Source organism: Elgaria multicarinata, chromosome 15 (genome assembly GCF_023053635.1).
Source record: "Elgaria multicarinata webbii isolate HBS135686 ecotype San Diego chromosome 15, rElgMul1.1.pri, whole genome shotgun sequence".
Taxonomy (NCBI): domain Eukaryota; kingdom Metazoa; phylum Chordata; class Lepidosauria; order Squamata; family Anguidae; genus Elgaria; species Elgaria multicarinata.
In genome coordinates this window covers 839,923-866,094 of record NC_086185.1, presented here as the reverse complement: position 1 = coordinate 866,094, position 26,172 = coordinate 839,923, and the positions used below count along the sequence as shown (strand labels likewise).

Here is a 26,172-nt window from a genome sequence, read left to right as displayed (position 1 = left end):
TAAATAAATAAAAAGTCAAATCCAAATGCTTCCATGTTACATAATCACTTAATATCAACAGCAGATTACAGCCAGGCTGTCTATCCTTGGCTCCAAACCATGGATTTTAGAGCATTTTTTTTCTGATTTTGACGTAATCTCTCCTTGAATATAGCAAAGGATTTTGGTACTGGAGCAGATTTTATAGTCTAGCTGTTGGGCATGGTTTCCCTGGAACAGCATTTTTTTACAGACACGAACCGTGACCATTCCTGCTCTTTGTGAGTGGTATGCCAACCTGGCATGTATTATTACCACCTGTGGAAAGCCAGATTGCTTATACTAGCACAGCTGTACATGGCCGGATCATTTTAGAAATACTGCAGAACCATTCATAGAATCATAGAATAGCAGAGTTGGAAGGGGCCTACAAGGCCATCAAGTCCAACTCCCCCGCCCCGCTCAATGCATGAATCCACCTTAAAGCATACCTGACAGATGATTGTCCAGCTGCCTCTTGAATGCCTCTAGCCCACCACCTCCCTGGGTCATCGGTTCCATTGTCGAACTGCTCTATGGACTACTTCATTTGCTTACCTCAGTTCTAAACCAGGGATCTTCCCCAAGTTTGGCCCTGGACCCTATCTATAAGCAGGCACTTCACTCTGCTCTCTTTGTGATACTCAAGATGAGTCAGCAACCATTCATTCAATTATTCCATTTTTTATACTGCTGGAGGGCCATAAAAACTAGCCTCAAAGTGCAGTCATTTACTCCAGTAGTAACATCAGCAGTGATAGAGGCTTACAGAATGATGCATGGAGTGGAGAAAGTGAACAGGAGACATTTTTCTCCTTCATAATATTGGAAGCCAAAGGCGTCATCCCATTAAGGAGATTCAGGGCAGATAAAAGGAAGCATTTCACCATACGGCGCATTGTCGATCTATGGGGATTCAGTTCCACAAGCAGTGAGGGCCAACAATTTGGCTGGCCTTAACGGGCAGTTAAACAAATGCATGAGGGATAAGGCTACCAGTGGCTACTTGTACTGGTGGCTATATGGTACTTCCAGTGTCAGAGGCAGTAAGCCTACGCATATGCATGTACAAGGGGTGTGCCAGGTGTGCCCAGGCACACCCTAATATCTCAAGCAATAAGTGCCAAGTTGGGGGGGGGGGCATTGAGTAGGGATCCAGAGGGAGATCCAGTTGCAGCAGGAATAGTCCTCTGACTGCCCTCCAGCTGCTCCACTGCCACCAACAGCGCGTTGTTGCTCCCGGCAGTAGGAATGAAAAGGCATCGTAGCCATGGAGGCCAGGAGGAAGGGCAGCAAAGGCTAATAACGCCTCTTAAGACTTTCTTCTGGCCAGTGACTACACCAATGCTGGGACTTGAGGAGCATCTCCTCACTCACGAACACCCCTCACCTGCAATGACCCTCCCGCGGTCAGCCAAGCCAAATGCGAGTAGGGCATCAACGTCTGCAATATCCTTTATTATTGAGTATCCAATAAACGTTCACCTTTAACAATAATATTCCCTGGGCGCACACCCAATGAAGTGTGCTGTGGCCTTGGCCGGGGAGCCTGGGCGGCAGGGCGGGGTGCTGCTGCTCTCATGTCGTGCTTGCGGGTCCGTCCGTCCCCCCCTCCGTCCCCCCTCCAAGGCCCGCGTGTGAACAGAGGGCTGGCCTGGACGCTGCTCCTCCCGCTGCTGGGTGCGCCCTCCCCCTTCCCGCCTCCGGGCCGCTGCGCCGCCCCCGACGGCGTTGCGCAGCCCAGCGCGACGCGCACAGGGGAAGCAGGCGGAGCACGCCCTCCTCCTCCTCCTCCTCCCCGTCCGCGCGCGCCGGCCTGCCGGCCCGCCCGGACCGAGCATGGTGAAGGCGGCGGCGGCGGCGGCATGGCGACTTGGAAGCGGGACAGCCGGCTCACGGCGCTGCAGCGGCTGGGCTGCGCCGGGCTGGCCGGAGCCGCGAGCCACAGCCTGACGGCGCCGCTGGAGGTGCTCACGGTCCTGGCCCAGGTGGGCACGCCGCATGCCCGCCGGGGGCGGCTCTGGCGGGCGGGGCGCAGCCTGTGCCAGGCCGAGGGCCTCGGAGCCCTGTGGAAGGGCAACCTCGCCGCCTGCTTGCGCCTCTTCCCCTGCAGCGCCCTCCAGCTCGCCTCCTACCGCAGGTAAGCCGGCGAACGGGCGGCGCGGCCTTGGATCTCGGCGGCGCGAGAGCGGCGGCGGCGGATGCCCGGCGGCGACGGCCTCGTCTGCCTGCCTGCCTTCGGATTGCGTTGCGCGCTCCGAGCTTTCGCCGACGCGTTTATGCCCACGGGATGCAGTGGGATTCACGGCCCCATTGAACGTGCCCTGGACTGCTCTGTAAGGAGGCTTTAACAATTAAAACCAAAACCAAAGTCTGCCTTTATAGTATTGAGCAATCGGACCCGAGTGGGAGGGGGGGACAGCACAGAGCGGAGTCGTCAACTGGGCAATCCTGGACGGATCTATTCACAGGGAAGCCTCAACCAGTTCTATGGGGCTTGCTTCCAGGAAAGTGCGTCTCGGGTTGGAAGCTCGGGGTTTCCCCTCTAAGGTTGGGGTGCTGGTACAGAGAGGGCCACGAAGAGTGTGGCAGGTATGTAATTAGGGCGCGCGGGGGGGGGGTGCAGTTTCAGTCGGAAGCCTTAACAATTAGGAATGACACATCCACCCACCCCCCTGTCCAGAAAATGTAAAGATTCAGATTTTTCCATGCAGAAAAATTCATAGCAAGAGTCTGAAAGGGCTGGGTGGTTAAGCAGAACTTCTTTTTTGTACGAGGCTGTGGGGTGGCTAGACAGACAATGCTCACATTCATTTTGGGACGTACACGATCACATCGTAAACTGGTCCGTGCCAAATGCAGAAGTGAAAACTCCCCTTGTTGTTGCTGATCGGATTATAAATCTGTGAATTCCTTGAAAATGTTACTTTTGCCCCCCAGCGGTGGGAACCGGGTATAGCTCCCGTGGGGAGGGGGGTGCCCGGAGCTGAAATTCAAGCCTGGTGATTTTTACCCTGTTTGGGTGGTTCTTTAGGTTCTGGGGTTTCTGCTTCAGCCAGACTTTGGAGGTCTTCCTTATTTCAGGCCTAAACTAAGCAGAGATTAATCTCCCACTGATCACAAAAACAGTAGAAGCTTCTGAGATCTCTAGATCTCTTCATCAGCTGACCAGTTCTGGATATCTCAAAAGTTTGCACATGTTTGTGATCTTTATATTAAACTATATGAATTTTTAATTATAGTCAATCCAACTGTCTGTGTTTTGATTTTAACTGAAACCCAATGGAAGAGAAAAAAGTTATATAAGTCTAATTGCTTGGATTGAAAAGGCTCACGAAAAATGCATCAGCCCCTCTTTTTTGTGCATTTTCCACACCTATTTCACAGCCATTGCAAATTAATTTTAACTGAAGAGGAGCGACTGATTTAGGATAACCTAGGGGTGGTGTGATTTGAATGGGAAATTAATTGTCTGGATTTGTCTTCTGCAAAATTTAAATAAGTAATTATTTCTAAATTTTCATATATAGGTATAAATTAGTATGCATCAGCTTTTGGTGCCCTGTGGACCTCAGCCCTGAACCTCTTGCATGCCTAGCAAGACCCCCTGTAGTCACTGGTGATTTCCCCATGTCTCTTCCTAGGTTTGTCATGCTGTTTGTGGATGATTTGGGCCACATTTCCCACCGGAGTGCCATTGTGGCAGGGAGCCTGGCCGGGATGGTGGCCACCATTGCAACTTACCCAACAGAGGTTGTCAAGACGCGACTCATTGTACAGAACCGATTGGAGCCCCCCTACAAAGGAATTGTTCATGCTTTGTATATGATCTATCATCAGGAAGGAGTCGCTGCACTCTATCGCGGTGCTTCACTATCAATACTAGGTACCTCTGACTAATAAATGGTGCCTGCTGGTGTTCCTAGGGGAACTGCTGTGAAGGGGTGTTAATCCTTTCCTCTTGTGCCTGATCGCAGCCACAACACACCCACACACCCCAAAGAACTGTTGATAGCCCTGGGTTTCCCTTTCAGAGCAGATAGCAGCTTTGGGTCTGTGAGGGAGGGGCTTTCATGGAGACCACAGCACAGGAGAAAAGGGCTTAACCTCCTCCCCACACGCTGTAGTCCAGATCTTGATTGGGTCTTCCAGTTCCTACTATTTATCATTTTTAAAAGATTCACACAACTGCAAAGTGATGTGTTTAGGGTCACATGTAACTTGACTCATATATTCCAAACATGTCATTAAAAGAAATTATCCCCAAGCCTAACATTTTTAATGTTGGGACAAGCTTATATGGCAAAATGTTCTGAGTTTTACAGTAAAATGCTTACCATTTTACCATGAACAAAAATTCAGTCATATTTAGGCATTAGTGAAACTTCAAGTGTAGTAAAGTCAACGCTGAACACAGAAAGGATCGATCTGCTAGTGGCTACATTTACCTCTGGACAGGGACTGGATTTACACAATCCACTCAGTGGTTCAATGCGGGTTATCATAGAATCATAGAATAGCAGAGTTAGAAGGGGCCTACAAGGCCATCGAGTCCAACCCCCTGCTCAATGCAGGAATCCACCCTAAAGCATCCCTGACAGATGCTTGTCCAGCTGCCTCTTGAAGGCCTCTAGTGTGGGAGGTGGCTTGTTATTTTTCTTGAACAAGCCATGGTTTGTTATTGGGTTGTTCAGGGTGGTTATCAAGCCACTCTGCAGAAAATGCCCTGGGTTCAGACAACACGCTAACCCATTATTTAGTAAATAACCCACAGTTCAACAACAAGCCACACTCGACCACTGAGTGTGGGGTAGCAGGTTGTGTGAACCTAGACAGAGAGTAATTGCTGGAGATTGATATTCCCATCATGCTTTGCTTGCAAACTCCTTTGGGGCAGCCGATTGGCCATCATTAGATGGCCCATCGTCTAATTGGCCACTGTTGGTCTTGCCCACCATAAGCGTTTGTGCCAACAGTGACCTATACCAGCAATCCCAGACAAGTCTCTCTTTGTTTGCTTTCCACGACAGGGGCTGTGCCGTTTTCCGTTGGCTCTTTCCTTGTTTACACCCATCTGGATAAACTCTGGAGCGACCCCAGCCTCCACTTCACTCCAGTGCAGAGCTTCATCAATGGCTGCCTGGCTGCTGGCGTTGCACAGTCTCTTTCCTTCCCGTTCGAAACGATCAAGAGGAAAATGCAGGTAGGCAGCTTAGGGGGCCTTTGCACATATCTTTTAGAGCAGGTGCATGTAACACACACAGCCTCTAGAAGAGTAGTATGCAGCGGAGAGGGAGATCCTGCACAGGTTATACCGCACACTCACACGTGCACACTGTCCGAGTGATGGACATTTTGTGAGAAACATCACAAAAATGAACATGCAGGTTTAAAGTTGCTTAAGTTCTACATATAGATGCTGGTTGTGATCATAGAATCGTTGAATTGGAAGGGGCCTATAAGGCCATCGAGTCCAACTCCCTGCTCAGTGCAGAAATCCACCTTAAAGCATTCCCTGACAGATGGTTGTCCAGCTGCCTCTTGAATGCCTCTAGTGTGCGAGAGCCCACAACCTCCCTAGATAACTGGTTCCATTGTCGCACTGCTCTAACAGTCAAGAAATTTTTCCTGATGTCCAGCTGGAATCTGGCTTCCTGTAACTTCAGCCCATTGGTCCATGTCCTGCACTTTGGGGTGATCGAGAAGACTTCCTGGCCTTCCTCTGTGTGGCAACCTTTCAAGTCCTTGAAGAGTACTATCATGTCTCCCCTCAGTCTTCTCTTCTCAAGGCTAAACATGCCCAGTTGTTTCAGTGTCTCATAGGGCTTTGTTTCCAGAACCCTGATCATCCTCATTGCCCACCTCTGAACCCTTTCCAGCTTGTCTTCATCCTTCTTAAAGTATGGTGCTCAGAACTGGATGCAGTACTCAAAATGAGGCCTAACCAGTGCCAAATAGAGGGGAACCAGTACCTCACGTGGTTTGGAAGGTATACCTCTATTAATGCAGCCCAAAATAGCATTTGCTTTTTTTCCAGCCACGTCTGAACCAGGCCACTGTTGGCTCATATTCAGCTTGTGATCTACAACAATTTCAAGACCCTTCTGGCTTGTAGTATTGATGAGCTGTGTATCTTCCATCTTGTAACTGCATTTGGTTTCTTTTTCCTAGGTGTAAAACTTGGCATTTATCCCTATTAAATTTCATTCTGTTGTTTTCAGCCCAGTGCTCCAGCCTATCAAGATCACTTTAAACTGTGTTTCTGTCTTCCAGGGTATTAGCTATCCCACCCAATTTTGTGTCATCTGCAAATCTGATAAGCATTCTTGCACCTCCTTGTCCAAATCATTAATTAAAATGTTGAAGAGCACTGGGCCCAGGACTGAGCCCTGCGGTACCCCACTTGTTGCCTCTCCCCAGTTTGAGAAGGTTCCATTGATAAGCACTCTTTGAGTCCGATTCTGTAGCCAACTGTGAATCCACCTCACGGGGTGCTTTGTCAAAAGCTTTACTGAAGTCTAGATATATTATGTCCAAAGCATTCCCACAGTCCACAAGGGAGGCTACCTGATCAAAAAACACGACCAGATTAGACTGGCAGGATTTGTTCTTGACAAATCCATGTTGGCTTCTGTAAATCACTGCATTGTTTTCAAGGTGCTTACAGATTGACTTATTTTATTTATTTATTTATTACATTTCTATACCGCCCAATAGCCGGAGCTCTCTGGGCGGTTCATAAAAATTAAAAACATTCGAAGTATAAAACAACAGCATAAAACCATAATATAAAATACAATATAAAAGCTCAACCAGATAAAAACAGCAGCAATGCAAAATTACAAATTTAAAACACCAAGTTAAAATTTATTTATAGATTGTTAAAATGCTGGGAGAATAAAAAGGTCTTCACCTGGCATCTAAAAGCATATAATGTAGGTGCCAAGCGAACCTCCTTAGGGAGCTCATTCCACAGCTGGGGTGCCACAGCAGAGAAGGACTTCCTCCTCGGTAGCCACCTGGAGGCTCGCGGAGAAGGACCCCTGAAGATGACCTTAGGGTCTGGGCAGGTATATATGGGGGGAGGCGTTCCTTCAGATAGCCTGGCCCCAAGCAGTTTAGGGCTTTAAATGTTAATACCAGCACTTTGAATCGGGCCCGGACTTCTTTATAATCTGCTCCAAAAATTTCCCAGGGATTGATGTCAGGCTAATTGGTCTGTAGTTCCCAGGTTCCTCCTTTTTGCCTTTTTTGAAGATAGGGACATTAGCCTTCAGCCATTTGTCCGGCACATCTCTCGTCCTCCATGATTTCTCAAAGTTAATAAACAGTGGTTCTGAGGGTTCTTCTACCAGCTCCTTTATTACTCTAGGATGTAGTTCATCGGGCCATGGAGATTTGAATTCCTTCAAAGAAATTAGGTGTTCCTTAACCATCTGTTTATCAATCTCAAGCTGCAATCCTGGCCCTTCAGCTTGTACTTCACTTTTGCAAGGGAGTCACAGACCCTGTTTTGGGAGAAGTCTGAGCCAAAGCAGGAATTGAACACTTCTGCCTTTTCTTTGTCATCTGTTATAAGTCTGTCATCCTCATTGAGTAGTTAAGCCATCATTTTCTTTCCTCTGTCTTTTACTGTGCACATACCTGAAGAAGGCTTTTTTGGTGCTTTTAGCATCCCTCGCTAACCTCAGCTCATTCTCAGCTTTAGCCTTCCTGATGCCTTTCCTGCACTTCTGAGCTACCCGTCTGTACTCTTCTTTTGTAGCCTGGCCTTCCTTCCACTTCCTTTATGTGTCCTTTTTCATTTTCAGGTCATCTCTAAGCTTTTTGTGGAGCCACATTGGCTTCTTCTGTTGTCTTCTACCTTTTTTCCATGTTGGAAATGCTTGTATTTGTGCCTTTATCATTGTCCTGAGTTTATTAAAATTGGCTTCCCTAAAATCCAGAGTACATGTATGGCTACAATCAGCTTTTGCTGCCTTTAAAATCAAGAACTCAAGTATGATGTGGTTATTTCCCCCCAGAGTTCCCTTATCTGCCACTTTATCCACTAGGTCATCTAGTTCGTTTTTCCGCTTTCTGTAGGAGAAAGTTATCAGTAACACATGTCGGGAATTTTTTGGCATGACCACCTTTTGCAGAATTTGTCTCCCAACAGATATCAGGGCAATTGAAGTCCCCCATTATTACTACATTGCACTTCCCAGAAACACTTGCAATTTGCTTTTCAAAAGTTTCATCCTCGTCTTCTCCTTGATTGGGTGGTCGGTAGTAGACTCTCACTATCATGCTCCTTTTATTCCTTGTCCCATTTATTTTAATCCAGATGCTCTCAATGGGGCTCCCAGGCTCATACTCATGTATTTCTGTGCAGGGATAAGTATTTTTAACATACCGTGTGACTCCGTCTCCCTTTCTATTTCTTCTGTTCTTTTTGAACAAGTTATATCTTTCAATTGCTGTATTTCAGTCATGGGAGTCATCCCACCAAGTTTCAGTTACTATCATCATCATCATCCTCATCATCATCTCACCTTTTCCCCAGTCTTGGGACTCAAGGTGACTTTACAAATTCGAACATGTACAGTTAAAACTATAAATAGAGATATACAAAAGTTTAAAAATATAATTAAACATGCTGCAATGTTAAAACATTTAAAATACAACTATTTTAAAAAAAAAAATCCAATGCATAAACAACGCATAAGCAGAGGTCCAGACTATTCCCCAAAGGCCTTATGGAACAAAAATGTTTTTGCCTGCCTCTGGAAGCATACCAAGGTTGTATGCTCCCTGTAACTCTGGGCATTAGTACGTAGACACTGAAGACCATGTGGTTTATAGTCTGTCTTCTTTCCTACACTATTGTGAAGACTGTTATTGGGCACGATTAGAGCTGTTCTCCCTGTTATGGTGCATAAGCCTTCGTCCGTTGTTACCTCCAAGTTTACGTCTCCCTGCCCCATAGGATTCAGTTTAAAGCCTGCCTGATGAAGTTCTTCAGGCTGTGGCCAAACATATTCTTCCCAGCCGTTGTGAGGTGCAACCCATCCCTTGCCAGCAGTCCATCTTCCAAGTAGCATAGCCCATGGTGCCAGAATCCAAATCTCTCACGTCGGCACCACCTTCGTAGCCAGTCGTTCACTCAGAGTATTTTTCTTTCTCTTTCTGTTCCTCTTCTAAGAACTGGAAGGATGGATGAGAAAACTATCTGGACCCCAAAGTTCTTCAGTTTCCTTCCCAAAGCGTCAAAGTCTGATATGATTTCTTCATAGCTCCGTTTGGCAGGATCATTTGTTCCCACATGGATGAGAAGTAAGGGGTCCGTGTCAATGGGCTTTATGAGCTTTGGCAACCCTTCTGTCACATCTCTAATCCATCCTCCAGGGAGAAAGCATACTTGGCGAGTCCGTGGGTCATCACAACAAGCCCACGTAGTAGGGAGTCACCCACAACGATCCTCTTCTCTTGTTGTCGTTGTTGTTGTAGGTCTCGGCTTCATTGCTTCTGCTCGACTGGCCTCTTGCTCGCAGTCGCATGGGGTCCCCTCTAATTCTTCCTCTGAAGACTGTCCTCCTGTCTCATCCTCCAGTACCTGGAAGCGGTTCCATAGTGCTACTGGTTCATAGAATCATAGTAGAGTTGGAAGGGGCCTAAAAAGGCCATTGATTCCAACCCCCTGCTCAATGCAGGAATCCACCCTAAAGCATCCCTGACAGAGGGTTGTCCAGCTGCCTCTTGGAGGCCTCTAGTGTGGGAGAGCCCACAACCTCCCTAGGTAACTGGGGCCATTGTTGTTGGGTTATTGTGCCAGAACTTTTCTCCTTCTGGAACTCTGTTTGTGCTCAGAAACAAACACACATCACACAGGTCTTACACAGCAGAGCTGGTTTATTTCCTTCAGGCTTCTGTGCAGTTCAATTCAGATCAGTTCAGATCAGCACAGAGAGCAGTGATCATAGAGCAGTGATCAGTTCCATTTTACACAAGTGAGAAACTATATACAGATCTACACAATTCTTATCTACATTACATACAGCTGTGATGAGGCTAACTTAGAATCTTGGCAAGGTTCCCAGAACAGCCTCTATCTCAAGGTAATTGCCCACAGATAGACTTTCTCTGTTTAACCCTGAGATAGCCATACACACACAATTTTAATGACTAAGCAAGTATTTCTTTTCATATACTTAACAGTCCTCCTCTTGCGCATGTTGTTTAAATTGTGTTACAATCTGAGACCCAGCTTTAAAAGCATCTCTTTGTGTTTTACCATTGATACTGGTTTTGTGAATAAATCAGCCAACATCATTTCAGATGGACAATATTCAAGCTTAATCCAGCCCTTCTGAATTATATCTTTCACATGAGAATAACGAACATCCACATGTTTAGTTCTTGGTTTACACTTTTCAGATGTAGCCATACTAATACATGCCTGATTATCCTCAAATATGGTTACTGGTGTCTCAATTTCCAACCTTAGATCAGCAAATAATTGTTTATACCACTCAATCTCATTACAAGCCAGAGATAAGCTGATATATTCTGCTTCTGCACTAGAGGTTGCTACACAATTTTGTTTTCTTGTAACGTTCCACCTGTCCTTTCTCATTTTGTTTTACTTTGAATACCCATTTACAGGTAATGGCTTTACGACCTTCAGGTAAAGGTACTAGCTCCCACGTTTCATTTTTTTCCATTGCTCTGATTTCCTCTGACATTGCTTCATGCCAGCCCTGAGCTTCTGTAGGTTCCATTTCCTGAATTTCCTCAAATGAAGTAGGTTCATAGGCTATTAGTAAAGCTCTATGAGAAACCTGTTTGCTTTGGTATTCATCTGAATAACGAATTGGAGCTTTGCGTTCCCTTTCTGGTCGCTTTGGCATAGTTACAGGCACAGTTTCCTCCTTTACAGTTTCTTCCCCCTCCCTCTCTTGCTGAGATTGTTCAGGAATTTCTTCTGTTTCTACAGCTTTCTGTTCTACAGGCAAACTTACATACTGTTTTGTTTCCTGCATTTGTTCATGAAAAACTACATCTCTGCTTACAATTACACTTTTGTGATATGGAGACCACAAACGGTAGCCTTTTGTTTGTGTATCATATCCCAACAGTTTACATTCCAAACCTCTTTGAGCTAGCTTTCCTGGTCTGTTTTCTTTCTGAACATGAGCAAAACATTTACTTCCAAAAACCCTTATATGTGACACTCTAGGTTTTCTTTTGTAAAACATTTCATATGGAGTTTTTTCATGTACAGAGTGGTAAAGCCTGTTTAACAAATAATTTGAGGTGGACAAAGCTTCTGCCCAGAACAGGTTAGACAATCCTGACTCTTTCAATAGAGCTCTTAACATGTTCTGCAAGGTTCTGTTTTTCCTTTCTGCAACTCCATTTTGAAATGGTGAATATGGAGCAGTAAGGTCATGTTGTATACCCTCATCACTGAGGAATTTTTTAAATTGGTTGCTAAGAAATTCACCTCCCCGGTCCGTTCTTAGATTAGCTATAGGTTCTTTAAATCTATTTTTACTCCACTTAACAAACGCTTTGAACTTTCCAAAAGTTTCACTCTTCTGTTTTAACACATACACAAATCCAAATCTACTGTAATCATCAACAATAGACAAGAAAAATCTGTTTCCTCCTTGACTTGTCTCAAAAGGACCTGCAAGATCTGCATGTATTAATTCAAAAATTCTTTTTGTTGTTCTCTCACTATGTTTTGGAATGTTTGACTTATGACACTTGGTTTCACTGCATACATTACATTCTACATAGTTAGAACATGGTTTGATTTTCACCCCTTCACACAATTCTGGAATCTTAGAAATTGTTTTATAGTTAGCATGACCAAACCTTTTATGAGTTAAATGGATACACTCTTGGTGTGGTTTGCAATTGGCTATTGTTTTTGTTGTGACTTTGCTGGCTACAACTTCATTTTCTGTACAAGTATTAATCACATACAAAGAATCTTTCATTATTCCCTGCACACACACCTTGTTTCCCTGTTTTATAGTACAATTTTCTTCAGTAAAACAAACCTCATACCCCATTTCTGTTAACTGAAACACACTTAGAAGGTTTGTTTCTAATTCTGGTACATATAAAACACTTTGTAGTTCAACTCCCAGACAATCAAAATATACATTACCCACACCACAAATCTGGATTTTTGTTCCATTTGCAAGGGTAACACACTTTTGCTTTGAAGTAGAAGTTTCCAAGGTTACAAATGAAAGTTTGTCTTTTGCCATACTTATTGAAGCCCCAGAGTCCAAAAACCAAGGATTCATTGTTTCTTTGACTCTTGCTAGAAGACACTTCTTTGTTGATTCAGCTTCATTCATGTTGTTTTCTTCTCTCCACTTTGCTGTCGACTGCTTTTTCTTCTTCTTGTTGCAATCCCGCCTTAAGTGTTCTGTGGAACCACAATTAAAGCATTTCCTTGCCTTTAATGCAGCCACCACATCAGAAGATTTATGGCTTTGTTGAAATTCAGCCACAGGATGTTTAAGGCTCTGTTGTTTTGAAGCTTGTCTTCTTTCATAGGTTTCCAGTAGTTTTCCAGCTACATACTCGAGGGTTAAATTTTTCTCCTCTTGACTTTCCATCATGGTGACAACCGCGTCGTACGATGAATCAAGACTTGACAAAATCACATAGACTTGGTGTATAGTTGTAAACTCCATCCCTCGTGCCCTGAGTTGATTGAAGAGTTCTCTCATGCTTTTCAAATGGTTTGACATAGACTCCCCTGGTTTCAGCTTCATTCCATACAGCTTCCGGGTTAGAATTACTTTACTGCCCGCTGTTTCTCTTTGATATACAGCTTGTAGCGCATTCCAGCACTCTTTTGATGTATTCAAAAACTGAATGAAGGAAATTTGAGAGTCTTCCACAGCTAATGCAATAACTGCCATTGCTTTTGCATCGTCCTTAAACCATTTAGCATTCTGTGGATCTGCTCTATCTGGTGGATCCTCTGTGACTACATACCACAGTTCAGCCTGAATCAGATACATTTGCATTTTGTAAGACCATAATGCATAGTTAGAGTCATTCAGCTTTTCTAACAATTGATGCAAACCAGACATATTAGCTCCTGCCATTCCCTCTGCTTTAGGAATTGGTATCTCACCGTCCTCCTGCTCAGAGTCCTCCTCAGAGTCAGCCGACTGAGATTTTTCCTCACTTTGCAGCACTGGCTTTAGCTTGATGTCTTCCTCCATCAACAGTTTTCTGTTTTAGCAGACTCCTGGTTCTGGTTCTGATACTGCACCGTTCCCATCAAGTTCTGGTTCTTCTGCCTGGGTTAGGCTGGCGTAGACTTGCCTGGACTGGACTGGGCTGGGCTGGGCCCATAACCTTTGTTGGGTTATTGTGCCAGAACTTTTCTCCTTCTGGAACTCTGTTTGTGCTCAGAAACAAACACACATCACACAGGTCTTACACAGCAGAGCTGGTTTATTTCCTTCAGGCTTCTGTGCAGTTCAATTCAGATCAGTTCAGATCAGCACAGAGAGCAGTGATCATAGAGCAGTGATCAGTTCCATTTTACACAAGTGAGAAACTATATACAGATCTACACAATTCTTATCTACATTACATACAGCTGTGATGAGGCTAACTTAGAATCTTGGCAAGGTTCCCAGAACAGCCTCTATCTCAAGGTAATTGCCCACAGATAGACTTTCTCTGTTTAACCCTGAGATAGCCATACACACACAATTTTAATGACTAAGCAAGTATTTCTTTTCATATACTTAACAATTGTCGTACTGCTCTAACAGTCAGGAAGTTTTTCCTGATGTCCAGCCGGAATCTGGCTTCCACTGGTGCAGAGTGTCTTCTGGTTTTTCTGCTCCTAACTGTCACTCTTTTCCAAGGAGTTTCCTCTGCTTCGTTTTTCCTCGCCTCAACATTCTCCACTTCTGCTTCGACTTGCTGCTGCTCTTCGACCGCCTGTGCTTCTCTGTGCTGTTGCAGTTCCACCGTTCCATCTAAGAACTCCTCGTCTTGTCTTATTCCTTGGAGGGTGGACACTCGCTGCTCAAGTCCTCTCACTTTTTCTTCCAACGGTGCAATTAGCTTGCATTTATTGCACAGGTCCACCACATTGATCTCAGGCAGGAGCGCAAGCGTTGCACACACTTCGCAAGTCACCACCACTGGAGAGTCCTTTCCATCCATAGTCTCTATTCCCTTTTTGTTTCTGCCTTTCCGATTGCGTTGAAATAGCTTGTGCTTTTCTCCTTTCCTCCCTGAAGGTTAACAACAGAGTCCCCTAATATATGAGTGTGTGTTTCAGTAAAACGTTTTTTTGTTAGGGACCTCCCCCTTGGCCTCCCCAGCCAAACTCCTGTTTGCTCACTGTGCTCTGCTCTCTCGCTCTCTCTGGGTGCTCACTTCCTTGAATACCTTCTAGCCCAGCTGGGGTAGTTTCCTCTGCTGTGCTCACCTAGGAGTCAGGAAACAGAATGAAACTCCCCACCCACTCAGCTGATCAGCGCAAAGGGCTGATAGGTCATTTCCAGATCCTTAACAAATTCCCACTTCAGCCAACAAACTCCAAGGTCTAACGCAGGTCCTCAAATCCCTGTCTGCCTAGGTCAGGAGTCCCCAACATGGTGCCTGCAGGCACCTCCAATGACAGGGCACACACAAAGGTGTTTTTTTTAAAACAACACCACCACCTTGTTTATTTATTTATTGCATTCCTATACCACCCAATAGCCGAAGCTCTCTGGGTGGTTTACAAAACTATATGTACATGGATTTGTATACACCCATATCAATAAATACATATGAAATGCATACAACTTTCTAGTGATTATGCATAGGCGTCAACAAAAGCGGACCACATATCCAACTAAGTATTTATTTGAAGGGGCATCTTATTGAAAGCATTGTAAAGTCCTCAATCCATTGCATTATAGGAGGTGAGTGTTTCATCTTCTAATTTTGTAATATGTGTTTACAAAAGGGCGCAAAGAATCCATGTAATTTCCATAAAGCAGGTAAATAATGTAAAAGAGCTTGTACATCAGTGAATATTAAAAACTGTTCCAGTACAAAATTTATTTGCGTAATAACCTCCTCACAAAAGTAGGCAACTAATGGCTGATGCCCAAACATATGTTTAAAATTAGCATTAGGTGTGTTGCACCAGCAGCAATTAGCTGAATTAGACAATCCCTTATTAAAGAGATGTTGCAGTGTCCAGTAGACACAAAATAAAAGTTTTGATGAACAAGACAGCTTAAAATCCAAAGATTTTAAGGCAGAAGCCAAAGTGCCGACCCACTGATGAGGCATTTTGTGGAGTTGCTCACAGCAGTTCCTCAAACTCCCAAATCTGCCCACAGGGGTTGGGGGCGCCTGGCCCAGGTAGTGTAAATGGGAGAGGAGAGTGTTTGCAAGAAATAATTTGGGGCAGGTCTTTCGCTTAAACCTTTCTCTGTCTGCTTATTCTCCCCCTACCCCGCACCCCGCCAACCTTTCCCTTTGGGCTTTCTGCTCTCTCCCCCCCCCCCCCACATTTCCAGTTTCGGAGACCATCTGGAAAGCCAAGTGAAAAATAGCTCAGTGGGCTGCAGGTGGGGAGGGGAATCAAGCCCACCCATTAGGTCTCTTCTGCAAATGCTCCAGCCCCACATGAGTACTAGAAGGTCGCCATGGATTTGAAAGTCCCTGATAGGTATTTGCCTCCTCCTGTGCAGTTCTGCCTTAAGCTGCAGAGCTGGTGGAGGAGAAAAGTGGCGTCCTTCAGAGCCCCTCGGCGGTGCTATTTCATGCGCTAGGTGCATTTCCAGCTCAGAATGGATCCCTCTGCCTATTTAGAATGCTGCTGAGGGAGATTCCAGATCCTCACCTATTCCCAGAGTTTCCTTAAAGGATATCAGTACCGGGGAGGCTCAGCTGTGGTAAATGTGAAGCAATTTATTTTAAGTTAACCACAATAACGAAGTCCAATGCTTCCAATTATGTGAAACATGCTATATTGTTTGTATAATGTTATCTGCACGCCACCCTGAGATCCTAGTGATATAGGGCAGGATACAGATGTTTTAATAAAGAAAAATAAATTTCAACCCCTGTCCCTCCCAGCTTTTTTCTTTGGTCTTCCTACCTGGATTTACTGACTTCCTCTTTAAACTTTTTAAAGTGAGGCTGTTTAATACCAAGGTTGCAATCCCATGCACATTTACTTGAGAGTAAGCTATTTACTTCTGAGGAAAGATGCATAGAATTGGGATGTGTATCAAATTGCTTATTCCTTAAAAAACAAAGCTCAGGAAAATGTCAGTTTACTGAGTCGTGTTTGTTGTGCACCCTAATTTTATCCCTTTGTCTCCTTCTTTCCATTTGCTCCTGATTGACATGTTAGAGAATTAAAAGGTACAGTATGCACATTTGGGCATGAAGTGTCACGGCTGAGAGTAAAGAGTTGCACTGGGTGGGGGTGTTCCTTTTGCCCAGTATGTTATTGAACTCTTGAAGGAATGCACAAATTACTGCGGGTGTTAAAATATAAGGCAGAGGTGACTTTTCATCAGCAAACACAGTACCTCAGATTCTTAACAGATATGAAATGCCTTGAGTTTCTACTCAGGGTCTCTGTGTTTATTTCCAGCCATGCTTACCACTTTAAGATAATCCTTCTTGTGTCTGATGGGGTCTAGTTCAAGAAAGCTTATGCCAGAATAAATTTGTTAATCTTTAAGGTGCCGTAATCATCATCATCATCACTTTATTTATTGCATGTTTATCCCACCCTTACTCCAAAGAGCTCAGGGTACAAGATTCTGCCCTACTCCTGTTACCCTTGTTGCCAACTGCTCAATCGTATATGAGGCGGCACTCTTGAGAAGGACCCCAAGTGGAGCATGTTAATGCCTGGGAAGAAGGACATGGGAGAAGTTGTCCCTTAATGTTCCTGGGTCCCACCGAAGTCATGAATGGCATTATCATCATCATCATCATCATCTATATGCCGCCCCATAGCTGAAGCTCTCTAAGCAGTTTACAAAAGTTAAAAACTGTGAACATTTTGTAATTTCTTTTTAATGTTCATTTTTTAAAACTTTTGTAAACCGCCCAGAGAGCTTCGGCTATGGGGTGGTATATAAATGTAGTAGTAGTAGTAGTAGTAGTAGTAGTAGTAGTAGTAGTAGTAATAATAATAATAATAATAATAATAATAATAATAATAATAATAATAATACATTTAAAAATATACAAAATTTAAAACCATAAAAAGCATAAAATACAAACAAAAACAGACAATATCTGTTTAAAACAACTATTCTGGGGTCAGTTAAAAAAACAGCATATGCTGTTAAATGAGAAGAGAAAAGTCTTGACCTGGTGCTGAAAAGATAACAATGTTGGCGCCAGGCGAGCCTCGTCAGGGAGATCATTCCATAATTGAGGGGCCACCACTGAAAAGGCCCTCTCCCTTGTTGCCATCCTCCAAGCTTCCCTTGGAAACGTTAAAGGTTTAAACCAACACCTTGAACTTGTTTGCTGATTTATTTGCTTGTTAAAAACCAAAATCTAAATTAAAACATATGTTTTAATGTGATTTTAGACTGTAAGCCTCTAGGCAGGGTATTGCTGTTTTATTTGTATATTCTGTACAGCACCAAGTACATTGTTGGTGCTATATAAATAAATAATAATATTAAAAACAAAGAAATTAAAAGACCAGTAGCCAGTGAAGCTATTGCTACAAGGGAATCACGTGCTCTTGTAACCGCAGCATTCTGGACCCGCTGAAGTTTCTGAACAGGCAGCCCCATGTAGAGCACATTAGAGTAGTCCAGACAGGATGTAACAAAGGCATTTGTGACTGTGGCTAGATCAGATATCATTAAGAAACGGCAGCATTGGTGCACTACTCATAGCTGTGCAAATGTAGTTTGTGCTGGGTAATGTAGTTTGCTATTATGAGAAACCATAAGCAAACCCCGCAAGCAGCCAATGGATTCCACCTATATTTTGACCATAGGGGGGGATACGTTAAATGTTTTGTCATCTGTCAAGAATTAGATTAAAATTCAATGTATTTTCCTTTGTTTGTTTGTCTTTGCATTGGAAAATTAATTACGTTGTAAAGAAATCCTGGAACTTAAGTTAGATTCCAAGTCCTGAGAGCTGAAGCCCTCAGTCTCAACCGGCCTTCTTAGGTACCACCAGCTTTCTCTGTGCTGTTAAGCACTGCTCCACCAGAGCAGGGAGCTGTGTTGTTATCAGCCCATTCCTTTGCATAATCTCTGCCTTTTCTCTGGAGGCCTTAACTGTGTCCGTTTCCCAGGCCCTTCCTCTGGAGAATAGTAACTACAGGTCTCCAAACAAACAATTCCCAAAGTTTTGCTGAAGCTTCAAGCGAGGTCTATTTTCCTTCGACCTAGGAGAACTTAGCATTCTTGTTCACCTAGCCCTCAAAAAGGATTGTGTGTTCTTATTTTAGATTTCAGATTAAGTGAAATGAACTGCCCGGATTCGACCGTCCATGTTACTTCTTCTTTTCCTAATCCCTTATTAGCCAGGTTGAGATTTCCATTTCCAGCTCTTAATTTCAAAGAATTCTTGCGCCAACAGGGTGACTACTTTTACCTGGAAAGACCTGCTACAGGCTCTGTCTTAATGTATTATGTATTTATGAAAGTATTTTTAGATCACTTTTCTCAGTGTTCAAGGCAGTTTACACTAGAACAGTGGTGAGACACAGTAATACAAAGCATTGGAAGAGGGCCCAGTTCGGTGGCTAGCAGCTGAGAAACCATCAGCAGTGCAGCAAAGCTTGGCCTTTGGAGCCACAATCCAGAGCTACAGCATGAGGAAATGGTGCTTGTGTGTGTGGAAGAAAAGGTGTGTTTCCCAACTGAAATAATGCATATGGCCTTCTAAAGGCACCCCCTGGAATACCATTAAATCCAGGGTCTAAAATTACCTAGTTACACCACTGGAAACAATACAGAAGCAAGAGAAATAGGAGAGATTTGTGGATGTCCGGTAGAGACTGCAGCTGAATTGATATACCTCCATCCTGAAAATATCACTCTGGGTGCAGCAAATGCATAACAGCTTGCAGGGAGTTGGATGGAGCGTCCTTCTCTTTTAAATGGAGTGTCCTGCTGCCTTCACAACAACAATGACAACAAGGCTGCAGTCCTAAAATTCCCTTGCTAGGGTTCAAGGCTTATTGAACATGCCAAGATGTACTCTTTCATTATTTATTTATTTATTTATTGCATTTATATCCCACCTTTCTTCCATTGTGGAACTCAAGTGGGCTGCTTGTGCTTCCGGGGGTCTCCCATCCAAGCACTGACCAGACCTGCTTAGCTTCAGCAATGTGGCTGCCTCATGTCCCGCCAGGCCCTGTGGCCTTCCTAGTATGCTTCCTAGTTTATTTATTTATTAAATGTATATACCGCCCCATAGCCGAAGCTCTCTGGATGGTTTACAAAAGTTAAAAACAGTGAACATTAAAAAGTATACAAAATTTAAAACCATCAAAAATATAAAAACAACAGTATAAAACAACAGTATCCATTTAAACAACAACAGTTCTGGGGGCCATTAAAAAACAAACAAACTTAGCATATGTTAAATACCTGGAAGAAAAGTCTTGACCTGGCGCTGAAAAAATAACAATGTTGGTGCCAGGCAAGCCTCATCAGGGAGATCATTCCACAATTGGGGGGCCACCACTGAAAAGGCCCTCTCCCTTGTTGCCATCCTCCAATGGGATTACATTGTAAGACTCCTAGGTTGCAATCCTATGCACACTGGTGCACACTGGAGCAAATACTGCTGAACACAACAGCTGGCTGGGGAATGCTGGGAGTTGTAGGACATTTTCGGTCTAAATGTGCATAGGATTTCACCCTTAGGGACTAAAACTGTGTGCAGACAGGAGGGATCTCTAGGCCCAAATGCGAACCCACCAGCTTAAATAGTTTTGCAGAGAGGAGTATAATAAGGAGTATTGGGACATGATCCTGCCAAAGTCAGTGTTCCTTCATTCCCAGTGGATTCACTGGGAGTGTTAAACATGTGCTCAGAACTCTCCCGCAAAGAGGAACCGGGGGGGGGGGGGTTAACGGAGTCACAGAGCGGCTGAGGGACACAGGTCTCTGCAGAAGGGAGCCAGAGTTCAGGCATGGGGATTTTGGGAGGGCATCTAGGCAGAAGGCGGAGAGACGTCAACAGGAAGCCTGGGGGGACAGGTGGGGGGGGAGCGGGCAGGTCTTTGGAAGCCCCCTCGAGATCTGTATACGCGTGAATATGACAGCCAAGTGGGGCGTTATTAGCAGACCCACGCGTTACCTCTGTGTAAGCATGCGTAATCCTGATTGAGGTAGGAACTGTGGTGATTTAGGGAGGAGAGGGTTAAGCTTCCCTCCCTCCCGTTTTCGTGTTGACACTACACACACACACAGGTGGGGAGGGTCGTTAGGGGGGGAACCCAGCTCCATGGATTCCAATGGAGACATTTTTGTTTTGTTAACTGCCCTCCCATGGGGAGGGAGGGAGAGTGAATAAAGAGTGGGAGGGGATAAGTTTAAATCCCTCTCCCAAGTTGCCATAGTCCCAATCCAAATTGGGGCTGCACGTGCTTTCATGGAGCCAACGGTTTAATCTGGCCCTGACTGTTGACCAGGCATAGAGGCAGGTCTAACTAATCCAGAAACATTTACTGGCAGGACAGGCGGATGGGGCAGTGGTACAGCCTGGGGAGGGGGGTGGGGTCGAAATAAGGCTCTTCCAGGCTGCAGTCCTGCATGGAGTTGGGTTTACTACATCCCTTTGATGTGAATGGACAGCGATACACCCCAGAGCCTACAGCCTACAGTGAGGATGGTGAAGGATGAATGTGCAGCTACCAGTCTGCCCAAAGGAATCCCCTGGTCCCAATCTGATTGGAGAGAACAGGGAGGGGAGCTACTTGAGGAAGGGGAATGCCCACCTCCTACCAAAGCCCCCGTGGCCTCCAGCCAGGGAGTGGGGCCTTGGAATGGGCGTGAGTGACGGGGGCAGCCCAGGTCATGTTGCAGAGCAGTAAATGGCGCCTCCCCCACCAAGGCACACCGCATCCAGAGCCAGTCACGTTTTGGTAGATCAGGCAGAAAATCCCAGAAGCGCCTCTCCCTGTCCCTGTCAGGAGAAACACAAGAAAACCAAAGTAAATAACTAAGAATTTGCTGCCCTTGATTGACACCCAAAGGCTGCTGCCTGCCCCAACTGCCTCACTCTGCCTTATGGAAGAGCCAGCCCTGGTGAGCAAAACTCCCAGAGTGAGCCCAAGCCTCCGCAGACCAGGTGGGCAAGCTCCAGGGGCCACTGGGTGGACCACGGCTCAGCCCACTCCCCACCCTGGTTCTAGGGTAGGCCGCTGAATGCAAGCTGTTACTTGCAGATTAATCAACAAAAGCTTTAATCGATTAATTGGTAGGGGGCAATTTGAATCAGTGAGAACAACTTTTAACCAGCGAAGGTAGACGATGGCTCTCTTTTGATAATGTTTTCATATCTGCCACATCACTAGGGAGCAAAAAAGAAGATCGTGAAGGTGACTTTTCCTTCTGAGTGTGAAGGGATGGGAAGTTTTGTTCATTAAATTATAAATTATTCAATGTGTTGTTTATTGTTTATTTACGTGTATATTACTAATTAAAAATTATGTTAAACTTTCTATGGTGACTTCCAAAGTATTGAAGGTATGGTGATGGGAAAAGTTATTGAAATGTAATCCATTAACCGGTTAAGAGGCAAATAGTTAGTCCAGTAAAAAGTCTTCTGCCCACGGCTCTCTTAGAAAATTATTCTCTTTAGCTGACTCATGGCCCTGGGGTTCAGCTTTCAGCAAACAGATGAGTTGCCAAGAGCTTGACATATCACTGCATGATATGGTAGCATCTCACATATCATCACCATGCACCTGTCTGACAGAGGGGATGCCTTCAGGCTTATCACCTCTAGGAAGCTGCTCAAGGACTGATTTATCCTGCACATGGGGCATAGGAAAAAGCCCCAACACTGGTCAGCTCTCCCCATGTCTTGTCACGTTCAAGTGTTCTTATGTCTGCTAGCACTTTTGCATGTCAGCTTGGCATGCTAGCCATCAATGCCCTGGGGAGGCGTGCCACTGCACTAGAGTTGCATGCAATTGGTGCAACAGGGTGCATTTGGAAAGCTTACACAAGTAAAGGCTTTCCACGTGCCCTATAAAAAATCGGGGGCAGGTCTGCACAAACAACAGAAGGATATGGAAATTAGGCAGCAGGTGTTCAAATGGTTGTCCTGCATCAGATTGCAAGTGGGGGACACCACTCTTGAATGATCTCCTGTGTAAAAGCAAACACACACACACAGCAAATACAAGGGAAGCACATCAAGAGATTTTGTCTGCTCTACTGGTTTTCTGTTTGTGAGGAGTTTTTAAGGAAGGGGAGCATTTTAAAACAAATGCCTCCAGTTGGAGCTGGTGTGGTCCATTCTGTCGCCTCCCTCTGCTCCCTGTGTGTAAACCAGGCTAATTCGTTTTAGAAAAGGGAGTTTCTTTCTCCTCCAAGCATGAAAGGCAGTTCTTGTTCTGAACCTGCAGTGCCAGTATCTCTTTTGCCTCTTCAAAGGGTCAAGCAGCTGCTCTCAAAACCTGAAGAATGAGGGAAGGAAATGAGCTCTGTCCCTAAGGGCTCAACTTGTCTGTCTTGGCAAACGTTTTGTAGAGGGCTTTGCAAACATCTCATAACATTGGTTTGGGAACTTGGCCAGAAAGAGAGGGAGATTCACAGTTCTCTCACTAGAAATGCTGAAGTTGTTGTGCTGTGGATCGCTAATGGCCAGTTTTAAAAGCTGAAGTCTTTTGAGGTTAATGAGGTCTGTTAAGGGGTTTGTTTGTTTTAACTATGTAATTGCTTTGAACTTTAAAAAATCTCTGTTGTGCTGTTACTTTTTATAAATTTAGGCCAATGGGGTTCATGTAATTTGCAAGGCAGAATGAAACGCAGACACATCGCTCCACTTTGCTTTCACACAGTGCAAGAGTGACACACAAAAGGCTTGGATCTTCCAAGGCCTTTTGTCTGAAATACATAGAGCCAGGATGGGGGACACGTGGCTCTCTAGGTGTTGCTGGGTGACACATCCCACCCACCCCTCACTATTGGCTGTGCTGTCTGGGGCTGATGAGACTTGGAGTCCAAGAACATCTGGAGGGCAACATATTCCCAACCCCTGCCGTCAAGCGTGGCCATGGCAGTACTAAGGGTGCTCGTCCCTCGGCATGCTTCCCTCGGGGTTTGCCCCACTGATTGCTCATGACTTGCATCTTCTGAGTAAACCTGCAGCAGACTGTAAGCCTATGCAGCAGGGTCTTGCTATTTACTGTGTAATCTGTACAGCACCATGTACATTGATGGTGCTATATAAATAAATAAATAAATAAATAAATAAATAATAATAATAATAATAATAATAATAATAATAATAATAATAATAACAGACTTAAAAGACTGCAGGAAACGGATCCTCTTTACTTTCCATGGAATAGATTCTGTTGCTTTAAAACACTTCTGCGTTCCCTCCGGCGCAGGCGCAGAGCCCCTGCCTCCCCGACCACGGAGGAGTCGACGTCCATTTTGCAGGCATGCTGGAGTGCTTCAAGCAGACGGTGAAGACAAAGGGCTGGGTTGCCCTGTGGAACGGGCTCATGGCCAACTTACTCAGGGTATGTCCGCACCCCACCCCCACCCTGTTGTTCATCGCAATGAAAGGCAACTAGAAGATCAAGGGCTGGAGCAACTCCCCTATGAGAAATGTTGCAACATCTGGGATTGTTTTGCTTAGAAAGAAAGGCGAGTTGGGGAAATGATAGCGCTGTGCATAATGGATGCCAGGTTGGAGAAAGTCCATAGGGAGACTTTAAAAGGGGGTTAGACAAATTCCTGGAAGAGAAGGCTGTCAATGGCTACTGCTCCTGATGCTTCCATGCAGTCCAACGACATCCAGAGGGCCACATGTTTTCCACTCCTGTTTTCAATCATTAAAGGCACAATCCTATACATGTTTAGGCAGAAAAAAGTCCCACAACTCCCAGCATTCCCAAGCCAACCATGGCTTGTGCCCTAATGGTATTGTTCTTTTAAATGAGATTTAAATATCTTTGCATAATTATTTACATTAAAATATTCATACCCCACCTTTCCTCATATAGTTCAGGGCAGCTTAGAAGAAAAATAAAATTCAGTGACCTAATCCTCAATATAAGTGCTTTTTTGAGAATTTGATGGAAGCATAGGATCACATACAATTTCATAGACAAAAGGTACCACTCTTCACAACAAAAGGCCATCTTGCAATATTTTCTAAAAAAACACACATCAATTCCGTTATTACAGGCTGAGGACAGAGACAAATCCCCTTTTAAGAAACATAACCCAGTGTACACTTAACTCACGGCCCCACTGGTTAAAATTGTAACCCATTGCCAATGAACGGCACAACCCTATGCATACTTACTTGGAAGTTAGTCCCATTGTGGGCCTCCTGCAATTCTGTTCACACTTATATGGGATTAAGTCCCACTCAGCACAAGGACTTATTTCAGAATATTTGCACTGCAAAACTGACCTTCACTAATTGATCTAGCAATTAAAAGTTGCAACGCTACTTTTCCCAATCCATAGTTCTCACCAATAGGCATGAAACTTAGAGAATCAGTGAATATGTGAATAATTTCAGATGATCTTTGTTTTTGTTTTTTAAACAGATTGTACCCTATTTTGGGGTCATGTTCAGCACTTTTGAATTCTGCAAGCGTGTCTGCCTGTATCAAAATGGTTACATTGACTCCCCTCTAAGCTACAAGCTAACACCAGGCGTGGACCAGAGTTTACAGCCCCAAGAATTGCAAGAATTAAAGCTCCTTGGAAGAAGAAACTTTTAAGCCTGGGAAGCATTTTCTGCAAAGCAATACTGGAGCATCACACTGTAAAATGGATACTAGGTCTTCCTGCCGGCTTAATCGGGCAAACTGAAATGAAGACATTGACCTTGAGTTGTGCGGCTTCTTGCTTGAAAATCCAGCAGGCACAATTGGATGGCCCATGAAGCTCAGCACCCATTGGTTGTGGCTTGTTAGGGCTAAATGCACCTGCCATCCCAGGCTCAGGCCTGCTGTGTGTGTGCAGCAGAATGAGTTGGTGGGGTGGATTATACCACTTCAGACTGAAGGTGGGTGTATGTGCAATATTTGATCGCTCTCCTTTGGACCAAACTTCCTGCAAGTTAAAAGAAAACACATGCAGCTACAAGAATGGGGGACGGTTGTTCTCCAGATGTTCTTGGACTGCAACTCCTATCAGCCTTAGGCCCTTGCAGTCCACCAACATCTGGAGGGCTATCCATTCCCCATCTCTTATCTAGCAAAGTAGGGAGAAAGATTCCATCACAGCCCACTTCCTGCTCTGCTGTGTTTCTGCCTGCACAGAGTGTTCTGATGTAGGGGAGCTTTTGGCTGTGCCGTCTGAAATGATGCTGTCCATTCTACCACCCCCATTCTGCTGTAGGTGCAGCCCGGGTCCTAAAGACGGAGCAAAAACAGGTTCCTTGAACCTCAGATGAACCACCTGGTCTACAGGAGACGTGCTTGCAGCAGTCAGCATGTGGAACCACAAGGCCTGCAGGCCTGCCATGGAGTGGCGATGTGAGTGCCACAAAACAGACACAAGGTGCCTGCAGAGGAGAAAAACGCCTCCCATCCATGTTGTGTGGGGGGGTGGGGGGATGGTAATGCCGGAATTGGGTAATTTACTTGTGTGCACTGAAACACAGAACAGTTATTTAAAAGAAACACATGCAAAAGATAATAAAAAATCCCATGAAAACTGAAGAGGACTTGTTTGATGCTGCACATCTATGGGAATATAAATGACCACATCTTAAAAATGGGCTTTACAAGGTGTGTGTTGGGGCTTGAATCCATAGCTGGGGAGCTTTTCTGGGAGAGAGGAGGGTGAGGAGGCAGGCTGGAGAACTTCTGGACGGCTTCTGTCCTTTGATCTGATTTGCCCCTGCCTAGAGCTGACCACCTAGTTCAGCCTTCCCCAACCTGGTGCCCTCCACATGTTTTCA

The 26,172-nt window shown here is 44.8% G+C and overlaps 1 protein-coding gene across 1 annotated transcript; it reads left to right on the top strand.

Moving 5' to 3' along the window:
- Window positions 1-1,861: 1,861 nt before the first annotated feature.
- On the top strand, window positions 1,862-26,131 carry SLC25A43 (solute carrier family 25 member 43). The gene is made up of 5 exons (XM_063141786.1): window positions 1,862-2,158; window positions 3,663-3,904; window positions 5,049-5,221; window positions 23,633-23,767; window positions 24,809-26,131. Exons 1-5 carry the CDS (start codon window positions 1,884-1,886, stop codon window positions 24,983-24,985), a joined length of 1,002 nt encoding a protein of 333 aa, XP_062997856.1. The 5' UTR covers window positions 1,862-1,883; the 3' UTR covers window positions 24,986-26,131.
- The last annotated feature ends 41 nt before the right edge of the window (window positions 26,132-26,172 follow it).